The 27,473-nt window shown below is 39.9% G+C and overlaps 1 protein-coding gene across 3 annotated transcripts in view; it reads left to right on the plus strand.

Moving 5' to 3' along the window:
• The window catches only part of LOC126100336 (uncharacterized), a 152,349-nt gene that overhangs the window by 110,598 nt on the left and 14,278 nt on the right, over nucleotides 1–27,473 (plus strand). For 2 of the 3 annotated variants that reach the window (XM_049910947.1, XM_049910948.1), the window contains exons 7-11: nucleotides 114–285; nucleotides 569–746; nucleotides 879–1,118; nucleotides 5,764–5,887; nucleotides 16,110–16,214. In XM_049910947.1, the coding sequence (XP_049766904.1) occupies nucleotides 114–285; nucleotides 569–746; nucleotides 879–1,118; nucleotides 5,764–5,887; nucleotides 16,110–16,214 (819 nt within the window). Of the gene's footprint in view, nucleotides 1–113; nucleotides 286–568; nucleotides 747–878; nucleotides 1,119–5,763; nucleotides 5,888–16,109; nucleotides 16,223–27,473 lie in introns of those variants that run through there. The other variant, XM_049910949.1, reaches the window with a different exon arrangement.

Here is a 27,473-nt window from a genome sequence, read left to right on the forward strand (position 1 = left end):
ATTTAAACTTTAAAACTACCCATGTGTATACTCTTTAAGTGACTAGAAAGATAATTAAAAATGTTATTAATTCTGGTCTACATATCTATAAGTAATGTTTCAATCTTTCTTAGATACTGGATTGGTCAGCACTGTAGCATCAAATCTTCGTCGGCCGGCAGATACTCGCATGGAAGATCATGATCTTTGTCACCTTTTCTCAGCCCTGCCCATTCATATTGTACTACAAGTGTTTGGAACTGCATTGCTGGAGAGGAAGATCATTTTTCTCAGCAGCTCACTCAGGTTTGCTTTGACATGCTTCTTAATTGAGACTGCTTCAAACACTATTTTTCTTAAGGTCAGTAATCAGCTGTAAGTAAGTGATAGCTATTCAGGGGAAGATGTGCTCATAGGAAAATAGCAGCACATATTTTTTAAGTTGAAGGAACGTTTATTTTCTTTATTGCTGTTTTTCTAGAACGTAATACTACGACATAGTAATGAAAAGTGATTGCTTGCTTGTGAGTATTATTTCATTGTATTCGCTTAATTAGTGTTTAGCCTGACAAATAAATATCTTTTGTAGTAAATTATCGGCGTGCATTGAAGCACTGGAAGCAATGTTGTATCCCTTCTCATGGCAGTACACTTTCATAACAATACTGCCATCCTCAAAACTGGAAGTCTGTGAAGCTCCAACACCTTATATAATAGGTGTTTTGAAAGGAAAAGAAGGGTCTAAACCAGATATAAAAATGGATGAGGTATATTTTATTTTAAAATATTTTATGAATTAATTAGAAAACAGATGTGCTTTTTCTACCATGTGGTACTAATATGTTCTGACATGACATGTATCACCATAGACTGTTATATTTTTTCTCCCCCTTGTGAAGGGTGTCATTGTGGATCTGGATGAAGGGCGATTGTGCTGCAGTGTTGGAGATGAAAGCACTATTCTACCAACCCGACTGCGCCGCTGCTTAAAAGTGGCACTTCAGCTTGTAACAGCACAAGAAAGTGATGCTTCACGCAATGTACTTATCTCTGAAGCATTTCTTCGCATGTTTGTTGAAGTCTGTGGACACTACCAAACATATATTGTTACACAACAGGACGGCAGACGAATGTTTGAGGTTTGCATTTCATATTTTGATGGATGTCTTCTGAACCTTCAAATTTAAATGAACTGGATTGCTTTGTACAGGGCGTATCAAAAAGAATCATCTGACACAATGAACTTTGTTTTTTGATGAATGGGAAACTCAAAAAGGCACCCTCCCCCAAATAGGTGTTCAATATGCTCCCCTTGAGGTCCATGACATGTGTCAATGCCGCATTCAAATTGTTCCCACACTGCAGCGAGCGTGTCTTGAGTTACAGCTTCCACCACTGTCGTTATGCGATGTCTCAGTTCATTCATCGTTGTTGGTAACGGAGGTATACAAACAGAGTATTTTATAAACCCCAACAAGAAATAATCACATAATGTCAGGTCCGGTGTCTTCGGAGGCCAGTAATGTAAGGCTGAATCATTTGGTCCTGTGTGACCATCCACCATTCAGTAATCCTTTGATTTAAAAATTCCCGCATCTACAGATGCCATTATGGCAGTGCCCCATCCTGTTGGTAAATGAAGTTGTTTGAATCGGCCTCCAACTGTGGGAAACGAAAGTTCTGAAGCATATCGACATATGTGCTTCCTGTAACAGTGTTCTCAGCAAAGAAAAATGTACAGTACACCTTTTCCTGCAAAACTGCACAAAATACATTAAATTTTGGAGGGTACCTCTCATGTTGTACAACTTCATGTTGTTCCTTACTCCATATTCTCACATTATGACGGTTCACCTTTCCATTTAAATGGAATGTTGCCTTGTCACTAAACAATAAGCATGGTAGAAAACTGTCATCCTCCATCTTGCCAAGAATGAAATTACAGAACTCCACCCATTATTGTTTTTCACCTTCATGAAGAGCTTGGAGTTGCTGAATTTTGTGTGGTTTCATGTGTAAATGTCAATGCAACACACACAAGCTGGACATTGGGGCATGTTGAGCTGTCAAGCTGCACGACAAAATGGATTTCGGCAGACTCCTTGTGGAACTATGGTGGATGCATTCAACACATGTCTCAGACACTCAGGGACAGCCCGATGATTTGCCTTTACGCATAAAACCTGTTTCTCACAGTTGTTCATGCCATCGTCTAATGCTCTGTGCTGTAGGAGGATCCACACCATACCTACTACGAAAGTCACACTGAACAGTTATTACTGACCCGCGCTGCACAAAACGTAGAACACAAAACACTTTCTGTTGTCCCAACACCATTTTTACTAGAACTGATGTGGGGGCACACTGTTGCTACGTAGCAGGAACCATGTAAAACTCGAGGGTTTCCTCTTTCCAACAGTACATTGTTCACACACATATCTCAAATAACATAATAGTTATGATTTTTTAAAATCAGATATTCTTTTTGATTACACCTTGTATAATGGAGGACATTTAGTCGTGAGAGATGCTGCAACTTTTTATTTTAAGGAAAGCTTATATTTATGTCATCAGTTGCTTTAGATTAATGAATGATGATTAGTTTTCGAATGTATAATGTGACTTTCTTCTTATCTAAAATAAAAATAAAGTAGTGTGTGTGTGTGTGTGTGTGTGCCTTACTTTTTTCTTACACAACATACAACTAAAGTCAATTCAAACTGGACAGACATATGATTCAGGGATGATTAGTTGAAGGGTGGGGGAGGAATGTATAATATGAGGAAGGGCATGGAAGCTGAGAACAGGAGTATGTGGTAGTGAATGGCACAAAGTGATTTTTGGTTCAGAGGAGATAATTAAAATTAACTGTGAAGCATAGCCTAGTTTTGGTAATTAAATAATGACACTGATGCATAAAATACCTTTTGAATAAATTACTAGGTAGCTCTTGAATTTTTTTATGGCTCCTTCACTAGAGGATGTCTGAGATGTTTGAAAGCAGTGCACATTGCTAGTGTCATCTTGCACTGAGTGGGGCTACTACTAACTTGGAGAGTTGCTACTGGGTGGGGCATCCAAGCACATCATCAAAATTCGTAAAACATACGGAATTCCTGAATTCAACCTCAAGACTTAAGTTGGGAGACAAAGAACTTGTCATTCTCCAAACAGGTTGCCATAAATAATGGTTAGCATGCAGATATAGTCACAAAATTCTGACAGGAAGTTAAATCACAGCAGGCAGCATGAACACACACTGTTATATTAAATGGCAGACATCAGGTGCAAAAAGTCATTTATGTGCCTGTGGAACATTAAGCACAAATGACTGATGTAGTAGCTAAACAATTTCAAAAAAGTGGGTAGAGAGTGACTTTCCAGTTCAGGAGTATTCTTGAAGTTTATCAATCAGGCTCCATGTCACAATAAATCCAGTGTAATGAAATCCATCTGTGAAATGGGAAAAGAATTTTATTGTAGCATTACTGTAATACAATAATGTGAACCTTTCAGCTCATGACACATCTTAAAGGAATTTAGAGTCCTACAAGAACACATGCAAATGCACTTAAAATTACAAGAATTTCTTTTGGGAAGTGCATGTCTCTCAGTGGGCTAAGAAATTAAACTTCTGTGGTCACCTAATGCGCGCTGCAAATTCAACTGCATTTAACTTTTACGGGCCTTCGTCAAAGATAAGATATGACAAGACTATTAAGATTAAAGATGCTCTACAGCTGTGCCAATTCTCTCTACAAAGAATTTCTTAAATTGTCTGGAGGACTTCATTGAGTTATTCATGTACGCAGATATGCACAAAAAAGACATTGACATGGTAACAGAACCATTGCTCATTGAGAGTAATTAAAATAGGTTTCTGACTCAAATTTGCCCTCTCTGTCCTGGAAAATTTATTCCAGCTTATTGCTGTCAATCATAGATTGCATTTTCATTTACTGTTACAAATGTATCGCTCATTTCATCATTTATTTATTGAAAGCTGCTTGTGTATCAAGTATTTGTAAGCAGTGTTCAATTTTACTGCTTCTGAAAAGCCAGATTCTTGCTTTCTACATGTAATTTCCACTTCAAGTGGTAATAATGTATTAGAACACGAAAACAAAGTTGTCCCTCATCACTGATGGTACAACAGTGGTAGCACATTGGTATGTAACGTGCTCTACCACAGCCTCGCAAGGGTTGCAGCCCTACTAACAAAACTGCTTTACACACTGTTTGCTGACAAAATGAAGCTCTTCGTTAGGTAATGATTCATGATGAGACCAACAAAAGTTCATGTTCCACACACGTTTTCTCTGCTGCAATAGCTATGACCGCAAACTCAACCACAGCCTTTTGGATTTGACAATATTGGTAGTAAACAAGTAATGAGAAAACAATGGAAACTGCTTGTAGATAATGAATGGTTGTATCTTTAAATTATCCAATGTGACTGTGATATGACCCTTTCTCTTAAGTATTACCCCATATGTTGTCCCGTTTACAACAAAAATATAATGTAGTGAACATCGCCACTGCTCCAGCAAGGTACAACACACTGATGTTCTCCATGCAATGTATCCAGGATAGAAGCTCAAAGTAAGAAGCCAATAGTTGTGAAATTGATAATTGTGAAGGAATGTGTACGTAACAGTTCAAGAACTAGTGTGTATTAATTTTAAGTCGGCAGACCACTCCCTGGTCTTGAATCGGTAAAAGTCAGATGGCTTCGGCTGATAGTCATTCATTTTTGACTGCAACCAACACCAGTTAGCTGACAGTGCTTTTTAGGTAACTATTGTTGTTGGCTGTGTTACTTTGCTGCACTTCACTGTGTTTAGCACTTATTCCTTTCCTTGTGATAAGTGTACATCATTGTTGCAGTTAGGATCTTTATTAAACATGTTAGTACATTTCACAATTTCAATTTCATTTACGAACATCATTTAAGCTATTTTTTACTTCTATACGTGACTTCTGCTTTCACAGAAGTGTGAAGTGCAGTTTATGGTGCCAGCACTGCAAGGGCCAGGCCTAGCATGTTCCACCCCCCCCCTCTTTCCACCCTCTCCCCCCCCCCCCCACACATACAGCTCCTCATTTCCCATGATGGTCTATGTGAGGACCAGGCTTCCTCCCTCCTCTGCCCCCCCGCCCAACCCCCTTCCTTCTGAAATCTGCTAATTTAACACTTAACACACTGCACCTATTAATGTATTTCCAAGATACATATGTTATTCATCAGTGTCATTGTTTACTGATCAAAGCTAGATCCTTACTTTTAAAGTTAATTTTAATTATCTCCATTTGAAAAAGATCTACTTTATGCCATATCACACGACATTCTCCGGACACCGTCTTTCACCTCTTTCCTCCCATTGCATAATTCTAACGCTTCTGCCTGTCATCCCTGTCTTGTCCATTACAAATTGTCTTCAGTAATACATTACATACCAATATAATTTTTTGTGAAGGATTTGATGCTGTATGCTTTTACCTAAAAATTTTGATCAATTACAAATGGTGAATGATTAGGTGACATTAAAATTTCAGAGTTTTATGATTGCTCATTTTGTTCATCTATTTAAAAAGGTATTTTTATTTTATTTTTCTTTTAGCTCTGAATATCATCATTGTATGTGACCAACATTAGTCATCGATCATTTATGTCATGTAAAAATATTTTCCTTTGAGTGCTTTAATTCATAGTTATTTAGGTGAACTGTTTCATGGCAACACATAGTCTCTTGCCATCTCATAATTTTGTTTTGCACTTTCCAGCGAGAGTCTTTCATAAAAGCTGTCCAGTCACGAAGTGTACAGATGTTTTTAGAATGGTTCACAGAGACAGCGATGTTCTCAGAGTTCATTACTACACGTGTTGAACAACAGTCTGAGGCAAAAGGTAAGATGTTGAAAAATACATATTTCAGGTCGAGATGTACTTTGTTTGCCTGTAAAACTGAGTATTTTCTTTCAGTATCTATGTTACTCTTAACAGTAGACCAACAGCATTTTCCAGCAAGTATTTTGTCTCTGTCATAACAATCTTCATAACACTTTTCTTGAATCCAATATTTTATGTATCTGAATTGTTCATTGTATTGTCTTTCTGTTTTTCTTTCTTCTGTTCTTTTGGTATGTCTGTGGAGTCAACCTCAATATCATTGTGCTTTTTTGTGGTCTCCATATCTCCTGTTGTTGTATTCTCCTTTTGAACACCCTTGTGGACACAGAGAGCCATCAGTTGATTAACACACACACACACACACACACACACACACACACACACACACAGAGAGAGAGAGAGAGAGAGAGAGAGAGAGAGAGAGAGAGTCAGTAACCACAACTCTTTATTTAGTAATGGTAGAACTCTTATCTTTTGTAGCTCTCTTATCTGCTGTCACTGAAGTTAACAAGCATGGTTTATATATATATATATATATATAGTTGTAATAGAAGGAAATATTCCACGTAGGAAAAATATACCTAAAAACAAAGATGATGTGACTTACCAAATGAAAGTGCTGGCAGGTCAACAGACACACAAACGAACACAAACATACACACAAAATTCAAGCTTTCGCAACAAACTGTTGCCTCATCAGGAAAGAGGGAAGGAGAGGGAAAGACGAAAGGATGTGGGTTTTAAGGGAGAGGGTAAGGAGTCATTCCAGTCCCGGGAGCGGAAAGACTTACCTTAGGGGGAAAAAGGACGGGTATACACTCGCACACACACACATATCCATCCACACATATACAGACACAAGCAGACATATTTAAAGACAAAGAGTTTGGGCAGAGATGTCAGTCGAGGCAGAAGTGCAGAGGCAAAGATGATGTTGAATGACAGGTGAGGTATGAGTGGCGGCAACTTGAAATTAGCGGAGATTGAGGCCTGGTGGATAACGGGAAGAAGGCCTCAATCTCCGCTAATTTCAAGTTGCCACCACTCATACCTCACCTGTCATTCAACAACATCTTTGCCTCTGCACTTGCCTCCCGACCTGGTACAGAAGCAAATAACCAGAGCCACTTCCTCATCTCCTCAAACCCGGAACCTTCCACAGAAGAACCCCAAAAGTGCCCCACTTGTGACAGGATACTTTCCGGGACTGGATCAGATTCTGAATGTGGCTCTCCAGCAGGGATACGACTTCCTCAAATCCTGCCCTGAAATGAGATCCATCCTTCATGAAATCCTCCCCACTCCACCAAGAGTGTCTTTCCGCCGTCCACCTAACCTTCGTAACCTCTTAGCTCATCCCTATGAAATCCCCAAACCACCTTCCCTACCCTCTGGCTCCTACCCCTGTAACCACCCCCGGTGTAAAACCTGTCCCATGCACCCTCCCACCACCACCTATTCCAGTCCTGTAACCTGGAAGGTGTACACGATCAAGGCAGAGCCACGTGTGAAAGCACCCACGTGATTTACCAACTGACCTGCCTACACTGTGAAGCGTTCTATGTGGGAATGACCAGCAACAAACTGTCCATTCGCATGAATGAACACAGGCAGACAGTGTTTGTTGGTAATGAGGATCACCCTGTGGCTAAACATGCTTTGGTGCACGGCCAGCACATCTTGGCACAATGTTACACCGTCCGGGTTATCTGGATACTTCCCACTAACACCAACCTGTCAGAACTCCGTAGATGGGAACTTGCCCTTCAGCATATCCTCTCTTCTCGCTATCCGCCAGGCCTCAATCTCCGCTAATTTCTAATTTCAATTTGCTGCCGCTCATACCTCACCTGTCTTTCAACATCATCTTTGCCTCTGTACTTCCGTCCCGACTGACATCTCTGCCCAAACTCTTTGCCTTTACAAATGTCTGCTTGTGTCTGTGTATATGCGGATGGATATGTGTGTGTGTGCGAGTGTATACCTGTCCTTTTTTCCCCCTAAGGTAAGTCTTTCCGCTCCCAGGATTGGAATGACTCCTTACCCTCTCCCTTAAAACCCACATCCTTTCGTCTTTCCCTCTCCTTCCCTCTTTCCTGATGAAGCAACCGTTGGTTGTGGAAGCTTGAATTTTGTGTGTATGTTTGTGTGTCTATCGACCTGCCAGCGCTTTTGTTGGGTAAGTCTCATCATCTTTCTTTTTTTATATATATATATATATATATATATATATATATATATATATATATATATATATATATATATATAGCTTTCGCAACCAACGGTTGCCTCGTCAGGAAAGAGGGAAGGAGAAGGAAAGACAAAAGGATTGGGTTTTAAGGGAGAGGGTAAGGAGTCATTCCAATCCCGGGAGCGGAAAGACTTACCTTAGGGGGAAAAAAGGACAAGTTTACACTCGCACACACACACATATCCATCCACACATACACAGACACAAGCAGACATTTGTAAAGGCAAAGAGTTTGGGCAGAGATGTCAGTCGGGACGGAAGTACAGAGGCAAAGATGATGTTGAAAGACAGGTGAGGTATGAGCGGCGGCAGATTGAAATTAGCGGAGATTGAGGCCTGGCGGATAGCGAGAAGAGAGGATATGCTGAAGGGCAAGTTCCCATCTCCGGAGTTCTGACAGGTTGGTGCTAGTGGGAAGTATCCAGATAACCCGGACGGTGTAACACTGTGCCAAGATGTGCTGGCCGTGCACCAAGGCATGTTTAGCCACAGGGTGATCCTCATTACCAACAAACACTGTCTGCCTGTGTCCATTCATGCGAATGGACAGTTTGTTGCTGGTCATTCCCACTTAGAACGCTTCACAGTGTAGGCAGGTCAGTTGGTAAATCACGTGGGTGCTTTCACACGTGGCTCTGCCTTTGATCGTGTAAACCTTCCGGGTTACAGGACTGGAATAGGTGGTGGTGGGAGGGTGCATGGGACAGGTTTTACACCGGGGGCGGTTACAGGGGTAGGAGCCAGAGGGTAGGGATGGTGGTTTGGGGATTTCATAGGGATGAACTAAGAGGTTACGAAGGTTAGGTGGACGGCGGAAAGACACTCTTGGTGGAGTGGGAAGGATTTCATGAAATCATGGGCATGTGTTTGGTTGTCATGTGTCAGCCACAGATGAGTTAGTCACAGATGCATATTTTATTTAAGTGCACTATAATAGAATTACTTAAATTTCATGTTTAAGCATTAGACCTTCATGTTAATCAGGAGGCATCTGTGAAACAAGTAAGATGCTGTCATATGCCGACCTTTTCTAAGTTGCATGGATGAGACATTCTTGAAATCCCTGGACCAGCCACAGATTGGTGCAGATTCATTGCTGATGTCTCTGTAATTTCAACTAAAATTTACCTGGCTTTTCTTCAAATTCCAAGCCATTTTCCTGGATGGAACACTGCATTTCTTAAGCTTCCCAGTCAATATTGAAGTTCGTTCTCTTATGATTAAGAGACTGAACAATAATGTGCAAACAAGACTGTTGTTTACCTACTTTGGACTGACTTTACCAGATGTGACATGTTAATGGTCTAAGAACTTTTAGCATTGTACTCAATATCGTGTAAAATCCAAAATTGAGATAGTGCAAAAGACAAGTTACAGTAATATACAGTCAAATGGCAGTTTATTCTTTCAAAAAATACAGCACCACTGTGGCTCAGCACTATTCTATTAGTACAGGGGAGTCTTGAAACTTACAAAAACAGAACTATGTGCTTCCTTTAAGGAAGTAAATCTCTGACAGTACTCCACCAAAATATTCAGTGTATAAAAAACGAAGTGCAACAGCTTGAAGTTGGGTTACCATTCTTAGACAACTCGGTTATCTGCATCAGAGTACTGGTGCACAGAAAATGAAATGTAATATATTAATTTACCCTCATATGTCCAAGCATGTTCTTATTGCCGAAACAAAATGGAAGGTGGAGGATCATGTATTTATATTAATAACAGTATTAAATTTAAGGTCAGAAATGATATTACCTTGTTTAGTGTAGACAAGGACTTTGAAGTGTCAGCAATAGAGATAGTTGCTGCGGTTATGCCCAAGAAACTAAATATATTATGTGGGCATTATTTTTCCAGTGGTAATTTAGAGATATTCTTTTCAAAACTTATACAAAGCCTAGAACTGGCATTGACTCTGAAACATAATATCCTTTTGTGTGGGGACTTTAACATAAATACAGCAAAAATAGATGACGTGAGTAACACATTTACGAATACCCTACGTTGTTTTGCCATATCATCACTAGTCAGCTGTGCAACAAGAATAACCATTCTTTCATCTTCTACCATTGACCATGTAGCTTCAGGTGCAGGCAGAGAAAATTGTGACCTACTTGTCAAAAATCTGGGACTGGCAGACCATCTATGTCAGATTACAAAAGTAAAAGCTTGTGTACAGCATTTTCAAAAACCTTCGAGAAAGTAATGTACTCAAGAGTGGTTAGCCATCTCAACAGTAATGGGATACTTAGTAGATCACAATTCGGATTTCAAAAATGCTGTTCCACTGAGACAGCAATGTACAATTTTACTGTCCACATAATAGATTCTTTAAATAGTAAAATGTCACCAATAGGAATTTTCTGTGACTTGTCCAAAGCATTTGATTGTGTGAACCATGACATGTTACAGAAATTACAATTCTATGGTATAAATGGAATAGCATATGAGTGGTTTAAGTCATACCTACAGAACAGGAAACAAAAAGTTTCTTTATATGGATCAAGTGATTTAAATAAGTTTGCCACTTCATCTAACTGTGGTGAAATTACATTGGGTGTTCCACAGGATTCAGTCATGGGTCCCCTTCTGTTCTTCATACATGTGAACGACCTCCCTTCTTATCTGAAACAAGAAGCTGAACTGACACTGCTGATGATACAAACATCATTATTAATCCAGAAAAAGAAACTCCAGTTGAAAATGATACAGAACAGAGCTATGTGCTTTTTCAAGGGAGTAAATCTCTGACAGTACTCCGCCAAAATATTCAGTGTGTAAAAAACAAAGTACAAGAGCTGGAAGTTGAGTTACAATTCTTAGACAACTCGGTTATCTGCATCACAGAGCACTGGTGCAAAGAAAATGAAATCTTATATATTAATTTACCCTCATATGTCCAAGCATGTTCTTACTGCAGAAACACAATGAAAGGTGGAGGATCATGTATTTATATTAAGAACAGTATTGAATTTAAAGTCAGAAATGATATTATCCTGTTTGGTGTAGACAAGGACTTTGAAGTGTCAGCAATAGAGATAGTTGATACAGATTGGTTTTGTGCAAATGGGCTTGCTTTAAACTTTGAAAAAACACAGTACATCCAATTTTCTGCTGCAAAAAGTACAGTTGCTTCGATAAATATAACACATCAAAAAAGTCAGTTGACAGGGTATAGCATACTAAGTTTTTGGGTGTACATATAGATGAGAATCTTAATTCAGGGTGTATATGACCCAGACAACTGGTAGAAACCCGAGAATTTTTCATTGTTTAAGTTTTCAGTTAATTTTTTGTGATTTTGACTGGTAAGAACCAATACTCTAATAAAGGATATTACTGTACCCACTATTGCAGAATAATACTGCAGCAACAAAAGATGAACGGGGTGGGGGGGGGGGGGGGATAAAACTTAAGTTGCAAAGGAAATGCGCCGTATACAACAACATAACACAGTGTTCATACAAGCTTCTGCTGACAGCAAAGTGTGTCAAAGGCTTTAGGAAGACGATGCAATGCTTCATAACAACAAATTGCCTCCGATGAGCGTGACGTGACAACTGTTTAAATTAGATTCACAGTTGAATCGCGTATGAGTAGTACCTTCTTTCGCTTCTGGTTACAGGAAGTATGGCTGTGCGCCACTACTTAATACTGCCCCGGTTCGGAAATATAGTAAATCTGGGGCTGATGCCCAGAGTAGTCTTGAGTTGTGGTGGGAAGATGGGTCGTCACCACATGACCTGTGTTTACATTCAGTGATTTTGTTGCTTCCTCTTCGTTTATTGCTCTCACGTTAAATGATAACAACGGATTTTTGCATCCGGGAGCTATCAGATGAATTACGGAAGGCTAAAATATGTTATTAGTTTTAGATTTTATTTCCACCTTCCTGACAGTCAAGCATTAATCACCGTGCAGAACAATGAAGTTATTTTTGTTGGTTTTCTAAAGAGATTTGGCTTTCATTAACCTTTTCTGCTGAGGCAGTCAATTTAATTGAAACAAAGTGTTTAATTTCACACTATTGGCTAGTTTCAACTGCTCGCTGCATTTCAAGTGCACGTACGGCATTATACTATAATAAAGAGCCAAACATGAGATAATACAATACTGGTACTCCAAGAAAATTTACATACGAATATGGTCATAAAAATGTGCATTTTAAGCCAAATTATGCATTTTAGTATGGTTCACGAAATTCTGATGCTCTTGAGGTATCCTCTGATGTCTTGTTTGTTTTATGACATGATGTAAGATCTTTTAATGTTTTACACATACGAACATATGGGCATCCTACGTCGTCGTAGCTGCGTAAGCGCAGTGATGCCTGTTATCTGATGCTATCTTCCAACTGCTGAAACGAACCTATTTCTAACAGGTCGCAAGAAAATATTGTGAATGGTAGTTTGAAAAGCGTTACATTCAAACCAAATTTCTTTTACACAAGATGAACTGTGTGCGAGAATGTACGATGAATTTCTTAAATCACAAAGAGTGTTTGACTCTCATTTAAAAATCAACTCTTTGAGGACGGCCATTTAGAAGAATTTCGAACCCAGAAGATCAGACATTTACGTCATTATTAAAAATTTTACTGGCACGTTTGTGTGATGTATCTTAAAAAAAAAAAAGTGTACACGCGCAAAAAAGATCAACATTATATGTGGAAGCTTAGCTTCTCTTCCAGCTTATTAATCTTTGAGACCAATATTATACGTGAACGCTATGTATATTAATTTAAACCATTAATTTTTCTTGTTTGTGTGTTCGCGGTACTTAAGAGTGATCTTGCTGCTATTGGCTGACTACATCACGTGTCCTATGCTGTCATCAGCTGGCGAGATCATGTGACACGAGCTATGACTGGTTTACAAAAGCGCATCGCAATCTCGATTTCAATGTTTTCGGAAAGTGACATGCGGTGTGTGGTGGAATTCAAATTTATATCTTTGTAATACAGAAATATGCAGTGTACATGTTGCTGCACATCAAAGGTCTTTCAAAACATGTTTTTACCCCCTGAGTTTCATTTTCTAAAGTGTCGGGAAATTCTGCGTCCGTATATAAAACCATAAACATTCAAAAAATTGAGTTTTACGGTGCCGAGGAAGAGTATACTGTCACTTAGCACGGAAAAAGTGTATTTTCACCCGGGAGAAAGAGTATTTTTAACCGAGAAAAATCAGGGATTTTTTTTTCCTTGTCTTCATATACACCCTATAATTGGAAAATTCATATTTGGATCTTCTAAAGCAACTAGGTTCAGCAACTTTTGCAATCAGAAAAATTGCCAATTTTGAGGATATAGAAATTAGTAAGCTAACGTACTTTGCATATTTTCATTCTATAATGTCATATGGAATAATATTTTGGGGTAACTCAACACTCAGACAAAAGGTATTCACTGCTCAAAAGAAAGTGGTTAGAATAATGTGTGGGTTTCATAGTCGCACATCTCGTAGGCATCTTTTTAAAATATTAGGAATTCTTACAACAGCCTCACAGTACATTTACTCACTAATGAAATTTGTTCTCAACAACATGAACCCGTTTATAAACAAGAGTGACATTCATGATTATAATACCAGAAAAAAGAAAGACTTACACTATCGTTTACTCCACCTATCTTTGGCACAGAAAGGGGTAAAATGTGCTGCTATAAAAATATTTGACAAATTACCATATGAAATAAAATGTCTGACAGACAGCAGTAATAGCTTCAAAAATAAATTGAAAAATTAAAAAATCTTGTTTCATATGTGCATTTCTTGTGCACCTGACACGTTCCACATCATAATGGCTACCATACCATGCGACTGATCAATGGAACACGCAAACAACTAAGTAACTAACTAAAAGAATCCAAACTGCATGTATATAAAAGAGTCTACTCTCCATTAGCTTTGCAAGAATTTTCCTTACAGTTAACACACAAAAGTTGGGAAGTAGTTTATACAGAAGAAGAATTTGAAGAAACATTCTCCAAAGCATTAATTCCTATTGGAACACAACGCCAAAAGTAAATGGACTACTAAAGAAAATAGAAAATCTGCTCAAACTTGGAAATACCTAAATTTCATTAAAAAGCACAATAGTGATCCCAATATTTTGCACTAATACAAAAACTGCAGAAGGATCTACAGGAAGGTACTCAATCCTGGGGGGAGGGGGGAATGAACCGATGATAGGTTGATAAATTTAGTCAGTAATAAAAGTAAAGCTACCTGGGCTGTAGTGAAACCAGAAACAAGGAAATGTGAAGCAGAGGTGTACAAACACACAAGTCAAGAACAAGGAACACTTAGCAAGTAACCCAGAAGACTTAGCAAATTATGTGAATACCTTCTTTAGCAGATTGGGGGGGGGGGGGGGGGGGGGGGAACCTGAAAAGTGTTAATCAACCCACAGAGAAGCATTTAGCTAACTCAATGGTATTGCTTCCTACTACTGAGAAGGCAGTATGGAATGCTGTAAGGCAGTTAAAGAACAAAAACTCAGCAGGTTTAGATGAAATCCCAGTGTGTATGCTGAAAAATATGCATAAATGGTAACAAAGATCCACTGACAGAAATCGTAAATGAATCCTTCAAAACTGGTTGCTTCCCTGATTATCCAAAGCATGCAAAAATTTCACCAGTTCACAAGAAAAGTGATGTAGAAAACATTGAGAACTACAGACCAATAACCCAATTGTCATTCTTTTCCAAAGTGATAGAGACAATAATGAAAAACAGGCTGAGGCAATAATTAAATACAGGCTTACAAGCAATCTAAGCAAATACAACCTCCTCTGCAATGACCAGCATGGTTTCAGGCCTGGCAGAGGCACAGAATCTGCTGTAGCACAATTCACAAAAACAGTGTTAGAAGCACTCTCAACATAAAGAAAACAAATACTGTATGCTTGAGAATGACTAGGAAACAGAGTCCCTTAAATTTAAAACTAGATAACATGTCCATAGATGATGTACGTACAACAAAATTCTTGGGGTTGCACGTTGACAGTCAAATGAAGTGGTACGGCACTCTCGAAAAAGAAATATCCACAACATGTTATGCACTTATAGAGTCCTTGTATCTGCATGCAGTGATGGATGTTTGAGAACTGTATACTTACGTTATTCATTCAGTACGGTAATCAGTTATGGTATAATTTTCTGGGGAAACAGTGCTCAGAATTTACAAACAATATTTAAAATGCAAAACAGTGCAGTAAGAGCTGTAATGAAAAGCAGCAAGTGGGACCACCGCAAAGAACTTTTCAAAATGTTAGAAATTCTAATTGTTCCTTGTGAATTTCTTTTCCAAATCATAGTGTATATCAAGAAAAATACAGAAAATTATAGTACAGATAGCAGTTTTCATAACTATAGTACAAGAACAAGTCACTGTCTTCACCTCGTCAGGAAAAATAAACATAAGACTCAAAATAGTTCCTTGTATGAAGGTGTAAAATAGTATAATAAACCACTGCAGAAAATAAAAGCAACAGATAACATACACTGCTTTAGGAAAAATCTTAAATTGTATTTGCAGGAACAGTGTTTTTACACTATAAATGAATTCCGTAGTAAAAATGATTGTAAATAACTTATGTCTCACAATGTTTAACTACATGTAACAAAAAACTGTATGAATATGTGGATGTACACAAACTAACATCCATATGGTTTAAAATGTCTACGAATGGCCTTTATTATTTATTTATTTTTTGAAGAACTACTCTGTGCATGTTGCCTGTAAAATGCTTATTTTTAAGAGAATTTTTAGTGACTCACATGTTGTCAGGACCCACAAAAAATCCTCATGCTGGACTGAGTGTGCTGTTCTCTTATTTGTGGTGCCTCCTCTTGACCTGCTTTGATTTCATAGTTCACTTCCATATTTACGTATTTCGTAAAGACTGAACGAATTTTTGCCATATTGCTCTGTTTTAATGAAGGAAAACTTTCAATGCTGCAGGTATGTTTGAACAGCGAGTATCCGAACACATTGAGGAAATGGAAAAAAACACTGTACTGTTCCTTCGAAATTACAAAGGAATCAACAAGAAAGTAAAAACATTTGGTGAGTAGTTTTTTCTCCTATTGAGTTTCAGTTGACTGCAGTTATTTCACTCTCCATTTTGTGTTCCTATGATTTTAGTGATAATTAATAGTAGAATAACACCACATAAAGACACAAAGTGGGTAAGGCACTGTATTTTTATTTAAGACAAAAGAACTCAAGTACCTTTTCAACCATCCAGGAGTAGGTTTTCTATGATTTTCCAAAACTGACTATGGCAAGTGCTGGGATGGGTCCCTTAAGGAAGGCACAGCCAATTTATTGAAAGATTTTTGAGAAATATCTTAAATATGAAGGTTATAGCAGACCAAAACCGTTTATCTCCTGTGAAAAAGTTTGGTTATGAAGCAGAGAACAAAAGAGGACTCGTGCTGATACCAGTAGCTTCTTTTTGTTGGGGAGGGGAATAATGTTAAGAACATTGTTTGCAAGCATATACAACTGAACCAAATAATGTAAAAACACCGATTTAGAGCAGCCGATGTGAACATTTCACTCAAATGCAATGCATTGTGCTGTGACAATTATGTACAAAACTAGAAGTATTATACCTGATGGACGTCATATAGACATTTCAGGTAAAGTAACACAAAAGACTGTGATATTTGGGAACAAAGGAGATGACTAACCAAAAGGCATAAGCCCTCTGTTGTCAATAGGTACACAGATAAAAGGTACAGGTCTTCGCTGGCTTTTGGATTGAGCTTCCTTTTTCAAGCTTGTAGGAAAAACATACACACACACACACACACACACACACAGAGAGAGAGAGAGAGAGAGAGAGAGAGAGAGAGAGAGAGAGAGATACACTACAGGGTAAGAAGTGGAGAACAGCGAGTTGCCTTATGTTTAGGCCAGGGGTTACAGGAGTGATGGTGGTGGGGAGGATCCAGACAGCAAGGGTTGTGAAGCAGACATTGAAATCTCACGTGTTGCGCTCTGCTGCATATTGTACCACTGGGTGGTCCACCTTGTTTTTGGCAACAGTTTGACAGTGGCCATTGGTGGTTGCAGCAGAGCTGGTACATGACATGGCTGCTTTCACAAGTGGCCTGGCCTCTGATGGAGTAGGATAAGCCTGTGACAAGACTGAAGTAGGTGGTGCTGGGTGGGTGGATTGGGCAAGTCTTGCATCTGGGTCTTCTACAAGGGTATGATCCCTGTGGCAAGGGATCGGGGTGCTCCCTGTGGCAAGGGATTGGGGTGCGAGTGATGTAGGAATGAACTAGAATGTTGCGGAGATTGGGTGGGTGACTGAACAGCTCTTTAGGAGGGGATGAAAGTATCTGGGTAGGATGTCCCTCATTTCAGGGCATGATGATAGATAATCAAAGCCCTGGAGAAGGAAGTAGTTGGAGATCTGTTTGTGAATTATCTCTTGGGGGGGGGGGGGGGGGGGGGGTATTGCCTGTCTGTGAAGGCCTTTGTGAGGCCTTCAGTATACTGAGCAAGGGAGTTCTCATCACTGCAGATGTATCTACCGTGGGTAGCCAGGCTCTATGGGAGGGATGTTTTGGTGTGGAAGAGGTGGCAGCTGTCGAAGTGCAGGTATTGTTGCTGATTTGTGGGTTTTATGTGGACCGAGGTGTGGATGGAGTGAAGGAGATTGATGTCTAGGCATGGTGGGTGGAGGAGGACCAGGCGAAGTGGATGGGAGAGAAGGTGTTCCAGTTATGGAGGAATGAGGATAAGATGTCCTGGTCATGGGTCCAGATTATAAAGATGTCATCAATAAACATGAACCAGACCAGGGGTGCCACAAATTTGTTTGTATACCTTCCCTTCAAAGAGAAGATAAACACTGGCCAGCCATTCTGCCTCCAGATAATAAAGATTTCATCAATAAACCTGCATCAGACCAAAGGTTTGGGGTTTTGTGAAGCTAGGAATGTTTCCTTTAGGTGGCCCACGAAGAGTTTGGCATAAGAGAATGCCATGCAGGTGCTCATGGCTGTGCCACGAATTTGTTTGTATACCTTCCCTTCAAAGGTGAAGTAGTTATGGTGTAGTATGTAGTTGGTTAGGTGTATGAGAAATGAAGTGGTGGGTTTGGAACCTGCACAGCAACAATCCTAAGTGCCCTGTTGTGGCTAGTTACAGTGGCCCCATCAATAGAATCTATGGCTCTTGTTAACTAACATCTGCAACCAATAGTCCAAAACCTAGCCTCCCACATTAAAGACACCAACCACTTCCAGCACCGACTCTCCACTTCCCCACACCCTTACCTCCCTGGTCCCCACTCATCACTCTTGATGCAACATCCATATACACCAACATCTTTCATGCCCATGGCCTTGCCACAATTGAACACTACCTCTCCCAGCCAACCAACCAATCACAAAAAAAGAGCCCCTCTTGTCCCCCAATACCACCTGGGGCCAGAACGACTGGACCATGTCGTGTCATCATGCACTGAAATGAGGGACATCCTACCCAAGGTACTTCCATCCCCTCCCAAATTGGTGTTCTGCTGCCCGCCCAACGCCCAACCTCCACAACATCCTAGACCATCCTTGTGCCACTCCTACCCCTACTCTCCTGTTACAGGGATCATACCTCAATAGAAGACCCAGATGCAGGACCTGCCCCATCCACCCACCCAGCATCACCTACTCCAGTCCAATCACAGGCTTATCCTACTCGATCAAAGGCCAGGCCACATGTGAAAGCGACCCTGTTATATACTAGCTCAGCTGCAAACACCAGTGGCCACTGTCAAACTGTTGCCGAAAACAAGGTGGACCACGCAGTGGCACAATATGCAGCAAGGCACAACATTTGAGATTTCAATAGCTGCTATCCTTACAGCATATCCTTCACTCCCGTAACCTACCTGGCCTAAAACTAAACCTGAGGTAACTTGCTGTCCCCCTTGACTTAACCTTGTGTGTGTGTGGGAGGGGGGGGGGGGGGGGGGGGGGGGGCACGTGCCTGTGCCTGTGCCTGTGCGTTCTACAAGCTTGAAAAAGGAAGTTTACTCCAAAAGCTAGCAAAGCTCTGTACTTTTTATTTATGTACCTATTGATGATGCAGTGCTTCTGCCTTTTGGTGAGTCGTCTCCTTTATTCCTAAATAATTCGTAATTGTCAACCAGAACTTTCCACATATTAAAAGATCATGATAGTCACTTATATTGAGCTAGTAGTGGTTCTCATAGGCTAGACAGTACACATAGAGTGTAAAGATATCCCACAAACTATTTGTACACATTGCAAACCTACAACAATTCTTCCATTTGCTTGTTCATTCTTCTCTACATCTTATCAAGAAGGAAACTTGCAGCGAGGTGCCATGAGTCAAGATAGACATTTCAAAAAGAGAAACACGAAACTCTCAGTGCACTGCTTATTAATATTTTCATTTTTGTAACGTAATAAATTAGCAGAAAATCCGCCACATTGAAATCATTTACTGCTTTCTCATTTTATATAGCTGCTGTGTATTAATATTTACAGTTCTACACTGGTAGTTTTCAAAGAGCCAACATAGGTCTGTTTACAATACAGGGCTTTTATAAAAAGTAAGGAGACTGAGGTTTTGAATCAAAATTTATTGTAGATATCGCTACAACCACTTAGTAATCTTCAGCGTATGACACTTGAGAGTCAGCAACCCGCTGCATGTGAGATTTCCACACTTCAAACGCTGCCCCAAACGCTGAGTCTGGAATGACCTTCAAAGCCCTTGTCATGGCAGCTTGGACCTCCTCCAGGGTCCCATGATGGTGTCCTTTCGGGGAAGTTTTTAGTTTGGGGAACAAAAAAAAGTCTGGTGGGGGTCACATTGGGACTGTAGGGGGCGGGGCGGGGGGGGGGGGGGGGGGCTCCTTTGCTTTACATAAAGAAGTTCTATTTCATTGGTTGATTTTAGCTGTAACTTCTTTCTTGTCATAACTATAAATCTCTTCATTGATCTATTAAAAACAAAATATAAAGCTCTCAGATTACAAACTAGGCTAAGTTCAGGAAATGGTTTGACATTTTGATGAGTGTCACTGCCATCATTTCCTGGGGAAGACAGGAATCACCCTGCTGGGAACCCAAGAAATTTATATTAATTGACTTGGCGGGAAAGACAGTGAGATCATATCATTGGAAATGATTTTGGTGGTTAACTTATTCATATGTCAGTGCTGTAATGAAGTGTGTGTCGTGTATTGTCAATCTAATTTGATTAGTAGATATCAATCATTTGCAGTGAAACCAGCAGATGGTGTGATGCCATGATTTATGTTCTGAATTAACGTGGTAAATAGAGACTTGTCATGAATGATTGCCAATGCAGTCACTTTCTCTTACAGTTCATTAATGGCATGAAAGCGTACGCCTCCATTGCCATATCCCAGAAAGCTATTATTCTAGCATGTATTTTTGGGTTTAATATGTTGAGGCGTGTGGATTATTGCATATTCTATCAGTTTCATTGGCAGTTAAGTCTGCAGTCCTATATTAGGTGGAGCCTTTTTAAAGTTACGCTTTTTATTTACCACCTCCAGAGCTTAGTAATTAGTCTTCATTTCATTTGTCATGAGCTGCGCGGTATTAGCTGAGCAGTCTAAGGCGCTGCAGTCGTGGACTGTGCGGCTGGTCCCGGCGGAGGTTCGAGTCGTCCCTCGGGCATGGGTGTGTGTGTGTGTGTGTTTGTCCTTAGAATAATTTAGGTTAAGTCCCATAAGATTTTACACACATTTGTCATGATCATAATACCAATGTGGAAAGAAACAATATTATGAAAAGGAAAGTTGGCACTCACCATATAGCAGAGATGCTGAGTCACAGTTAGGCACAACAAAAAGACTGTCACAAATAGCGTTCCATAATCACATTCCAGGAAAATGAAAAAAGAGCACCATGAATTCATTGACCCGACGGAGAGTAATTTTATTGACACACTCTTGGGGATGTATAGAACATACGATCATGAAACAGAGCCATACCCACATGAGTAAAGTCAACAGAGTGTGCGCAGTGTCAGCTCGTACTGTGTATACCCTCCTTTTGCAGCAATGCAGGCTGCAATTCTCCCATGAAGACGATCGTAGAGGTGCCTCAGCTGGGCCAGATTCCGTGCTGATTGTGCAGACTGCGCAAGATTACGTTTCATCCGATCCCAAACATGTTCAATGGGGGACAGATCTGGAGATCATGCTGGCCAGGATACTTGGCGTACACCTTCAAGAGCACATTGGGTGGCATGGGAGACATGTGGATGTGCATTGTCCTGTTGGAAAAGCATGTCCTCTTGGTGCATGAACGGTAGCAAGACCGGTTGAATAATGGTTTCAGTGTACCATTCACTGTTCAACGTTCCCTCTACTATCACCAGTGGAAAATGGCCATTGTAGGATATGGTGCCCACACCATGATTCCGGGTGTTGGTCCTGTGTGCCTCTGTCGTACATACTCCAGATTTTGGCACTCCCCTGCACGACGCCACACATGCGTTCGACCGTCATTGGCACCAAGGCAGAAGTGACACTCATCACTGAAGATGACATGTCTCATTCGTCCTTCCATAAACGCCTATCGTGACACCACTGGCGGCAGGCTGAGCGATGTAGGGGTGTGAGGAAGACGCCCTAATGGCATGCAGGATCATAGCCCTGCTTCACGGAGACGGTTGCGAATGGTCCTCAATGATACCCCCAGAGCAACAGTGGCCCTAATTTGTTGTGAAGTGATGGTGCGGTCCTGTACGGCACTTCGTAAGATGCTACGGTCTTGGCGTGCATTTGTGCGTCACCGCTGTCCAGACCCAGGTCGCCAGGCATGTGCACTTTCTGCTGACCACTGGCAACAACATCAATGCACTGTGGAGGGATCTCGCCCCGCGTGTTGCACAATTTTGTGGTATGTCCATCTGGCCTACTATACGTCCTTACTCAAACTCCGTCAGTTGCACAAACAGTTATGCTGACAATGTTGAATACACACAAGGAGCTCCATATACCACGGCAAACTGGCTACCACGTGCTCTGGTGGTGTACAACCACTGAGCAGCTTGCAACATTCCACAGCTGATAACGCAGTTCCTGGTGTGTCCACAATTTGACGCATTTCATCATCGCATGCACTGCTCTCTCATAATGTCCCGTATAACAGGTCTTATTCACTTGCGTCAATGTTCTTTTTTCATTTTCCAGGAGTGTATTTGTGACAATCTTTTTGTTGTGCCTATCTGTGACTCATCATCTCTGATACATGGTGAGTGGCAACTTCCCTTTTCATAATATTGTTACATTCCATTCTCGATTTTCCATTGTTCAATGTGGAAAGAATTTGCTATGTTTGTATTATTATGAAGATTTAACAACTACAGAAGGATTGCATAAAATTAATTGACTTATAATTGCAACGTTACTTTATTTCATGATAAATAAATTACTTGTAATAATTTAACTGTTACACCATTATGACTCCATCCTGTTTGATACCTAAACTCGAATACTGGTGCTTGATTGTGGTGGATTCTCGTCGTTGAACTGTAACCTGTGTGGTGGAGGTTATTGTGTCGCTAGTTCCATGTACAGCATTGTTACATAATTAAAGACAAGATATCCATAGCCACTGATCAGTTTTAACATAATAAAGGAAGAAAGACACTGTCTGAGTCATTGGACTATTAGTTTCTACTGTATGTTTTCTTGAGGTCCATATCTGATTACTGTGAATCACAATTTGGCAGGTATTGATCTAAAGATTATCTGTAACAGTTGTCATAACTGGTATTCCGATTAAACACATGGTGTTTTGCCTTTCTTCATTATACCATTTTGTTGTTATGTGTTTCATGCTGTGTTTTGCTTTGTGTTCTGTTTGTGTATCCCTCCTCTGCACTGTTAAGTTCTGTATGTGGGTGATTATGTATGTGACCTCTTAGGTTTCCTTTCATTTGTGTTTCGTGGTTGTGTTTGTTGATGGCATCTTTTTTGTATCTCAGTTCCAACTGAGAATGGATACAAAACATTCACCATAAACAAGTTCAACCCCATGACTTGAACATAACTAAACAAACCTATTTGGGGACAAGAAAGGAAGTGTTTGCATCTAGGCAAACCGGCGTTCTCCCTTTCCATCAGTATGTGAAAATGAGACAGAGAGGGAAAAATATGAAACTGTAGGAAGTAACACTTTGCACTGCCCATACTGAAGAAAATATCTACTCGCCTATTTCAAGAGTTCATAAAAGGGGTATATCTCGATCTTAATATGGAGGAGACCAATGGAAGGAGTATCCAGGATGAGGACTACGTGAAAGTAGTGCTTCCAGATTGGTTGTCTGTAAAACTGTCAAGACAATGTTTCCCACTGTTGTATTTGGTAAGATTTGTTCCTGTTGCAGTTCTTTGGTGTCAGTGTTCATGATTCCCCAGAAGGTTACAACTTACATACAGTAGTTTAACACCATGTGGAACTCTCTATTCATGGCATGCTCTCCAAGTGATTTGGTATTTAACAACTTCTTTACTTGGTATATTTCATTGCTTCGACAGGAGTGTGCTGCTACATAGCCTTTTGATAGTTAAGTTACCGTTCAAGTCCACCTAAACCTATATGTATCCAGTAAGATAACAATTTGTCAAATGAATGCTCCCACATTTAATGATAATAAAAATATTATTTAGTGTAGGTTGTGTTCTGTTACTATCAGTGCTTTCTCAGATAAGACCAGTCATGTGAGGTCTCTTTGGATTTTGGGTGTTACGACTGCCATCCTCCACAAACCACTGGAAGTGTTTGAATTGGGTGCAGGTTTCATGGACAACTTACAATTAGATATGAAAATAAAGTGTCCATCCAGACAGAGCCCCACTTTCCTGCGCATGATTTGTGCAACTGTGTTTGTGTTTGTGCTGGTTAAGATTTCCTAATCCACTCACTCTGATAGCATACTTGGTATCCTATGAGTCAACATCTGATCTAGTTGCAGTGGCCAGTATTGCCCAGGATGTTTCATATCTGTTACACAAAGTGATTGGCCCTACATTGCACTGTAAATTTTTAAAACAAGATTAAATGCGAAACACAGACTAAAATATCTTCTAGGGTATTTGTCATATGCAACAATAGCAAATAACAAATAGGTTTGTAATCATGTTTCTGTAAATTCTCGAGCTATTGCTTGGCTTGTAATCTAGGACATCTAATGATACTATCGCTAAGAAGGGTATTGCCACTTTAATTTATTCTCACAGTAGGAATTACATTCAGTTTATCATGATATATTTAGTTTGTTAGGCATTTAATTTTCTTTATTGTTTCGTCTTAATTTAGAAATTTGAAGTAAATTGGCCTAGAACTTTGAAATAAATCAATCAAGTACTTGAGATATTTGATAGCAAAGTTTCTCCTATGTATATTGTGTACATTAAAAAATATATAGCCTGTGTCCGTCCAAATGTTCATTTGGGGATCATGTAGAAATTTGAAGTAAATCGGTGAAGAACTTTTAAAGATTTTTTCCATTTATATATTACATTTACATATATATATCATTTACATATTCCATTTATATATTACATAACGGCTGAAAGCAAGGGGAAACTACAGCCATAATTTTTCCCGAGGGCATGCAGCTTTACTGTATGACTAAATGATGATGGCATCCTCTTGGGTAAAATATTCCGGAGGTAAAATAGTCCCCCATTCGGATCTCCAGGCGGGGACTACTCAGGAGGATGTCGTTATCAGGAGAAAGAAAACTGGTGTTCTACGGATTGGAGCATGGAATGTCAGATCCCTTAATCAGGCAGGTAGGTTAGAAAATTTAAAAAGGGAAATGGATAGGTTAAAGTTAGATATAGTGGGAATTAGTGAAGTTCGGTGGCAGGAGGAACAAGACTTTTGGTGAGGTGAATACAGGGTTATAAATACAAAATCAAATAGGGGTAATGCAGGATTAGGTTTAATAATGAACTAAAAAATAGGAGTGAGGGTAAGCTACTACAAACAGTATAGTGAATGCATTATTGTGGCCAAGATAGACACAAAGCCCATGCCTGCTACAGTAATACAAGTTTGTATGCCAACTAGCTCTGCAGATGATGAAATGTGCAACCTCTTACTTTTTCTCATGTCTGTAATGTGCAACCTTGTTTGCACATTACAGACATGTGAAAAAGTAAGAATTGTAATTTTACATAGTTTTACTCATAATAATTTCATGTTACTACTTAGTTACTATACAACATAAAAATTACAAAAAATGTCGTCGAAACTGTAAACTTCAGGCGTCATACGCAAAAGCGATGTGTACTGCGAAACCAACATATAATATTACGACAGTAATGGTTGAATTGTGTAAGCATTCACTTGAGCACGAACAACTGCTACAATTCCGCACTGGTATGTAATGTTAACATTAAAAAACAACGATGTGATGGACTGATAACTTTTGTAAATCACATTGTAATATATACTCTTGTATTTGTTTTAGCATTGATAATGACCTGACACAGGTCGAAATCTGATCTGTGTTGTGACTATAAATGTCATATTAAAGCAACTTAATTCTACGACTGATTGCTGCTCTATCTAACCCAATATAACCACAGTCATTGCGTGCACCCACCCCATGGAGGGCAACCTAGTTGAAATTAGGTTTGGGGCTAAAGGTGAGGCCTTTAGAAAGTACTGAGACTTCTACAGTGGTCAGAGTTTATTGACAACAGTGTTACAGGATGGGTGTTCAGGAGCAGAATGTTTCATTGAGAACAGAGGAGGTTTTTGGGTGTGGAATACAGAGTAAGCCAACAAGGCATAGTCAGGGAGCTGTGAGGGGTTGGCCAGGGTGAGGGGGGGGGAGGGGGGGTTGGAGCAGAGTGGGGGGCCTTTTCATTGCAGTAAGTAGTCCCATGCAGGTATAAGACAAGAGTAGCTGGGAATGCTGTTCCATCTGTTGCATGGCAAGAGCTACTATTGCAATGATGATATTCAGAAAGTTGGGGTCACAGGGTTAAAGGATTTTTCGAAAGGGTACAGGTTGTCAAGTATGGTTTGAACTTGGATTGTATGATTTTGAAGGACCAGAATGGTGAGGATGAGGGACTGATTGATTGGCAAAAGGTGAAGTTTCTTGCAGTAGGATTGATGACAGCCTGAGATGCCAATTTTAATGGTCAAGCCCATAAGGTGGGATACTGTGTGCCAGACAGGATTTTAGAAAGAGGATGTGTGATTGAAGTTTTGCAAGGGAAAAGGTGAGTTTTCGGAATTAGTGAAGGTGGAATGGGCAGGGATATGATTGGATGGTCAGGGGACTAAAGGGGTAAATGGAAATTTGTTAAAAAAGATGGAAAATAGTAATGTGAAAATTCATGGTCAAAGTGTTGTGAGGGAAATAAATGATAGGTGCTACATAGAGAGCTATGTAGGAAGTTCATAAAATGCTTTAAAGAAGTAGGAAATAGGGGGGCACTCATAAATGAATAAGTACAATTGCAAATTGATACAGGTGACAATAAAATACTCACGACATCATAAACAAACTCACACGATCTGTTAACATTTAAGTTGGGCAGCACAAGTCAATAGAAGAGAAGATGTTAAACATCAAACTAGAATTAAATGTTTGAACAAGGGGTGTCACGGCGAGAGCAACATTATTTAGTGTGATGAGCAGCGACAACAGTGGGCACTCAAATTGTACAGCAGAGGGTGGCCGGGTTGTGTATTGAAGGCAGGTGCTGTAGAGGACGAAGAAGCATAGAATTGTTAAGGAATAAAGAATGGACAGTGAGTGGTAGATAAGCAAAGAGAGACAGTAACAAAAGTAAAAGGGTATGGAAAGGAGCTGAATCAAAAATGTTTAACAGTAATGGAAAATGCAATATGTAAAGTAAGCAAAGACAACTAACCACCTGTAGCAGATTGATGTGTGAAGCACAGTAATACAGGGCTTACATAAAGTCTGGGAACACTTTCAATTATTTTTCACACTAATGGGAAAGTGAACAGGCATAATTGTCGAATCTGGGGTACAAAGCATCCACAAGAATGCATTAAATTTGAGGGCGATTCCTCAAAGAAAAATGTTTTTTTGTGAATTGTCACGTCTAAAACTGTACGGGCCATTCTTCTTCACCGAGAGCACTGTCAGTGGATATTCCTACTTGGACATGTTGCAGCAATTGCTGATACTTCAAGTGCAATCAGACTCTCCGTTCATCTTTCAGCAGGATGGGGCTCCACCCCTTTTTCAGCAAGAATTTAGTGGGTACCTGAACATGGAGCTGCCGCATCGATGGATCGGCCGTGC

This window comes from Schistocerca cancellata, chromosome 9, assembly GCF_023864275.1.
Source record: "Schistocerca cancellata isolate TAMUIC-IGC-003103 chromosome 9, iqSchCanc2.1, whole genome shotgun sequence".
Taxonomy (NCBI): Eukaryota; Metazoa; Arthropoda; class Insecta; order Orthoptera; family Acrididae; genus Schistocerca; species Schistocerca cancellata.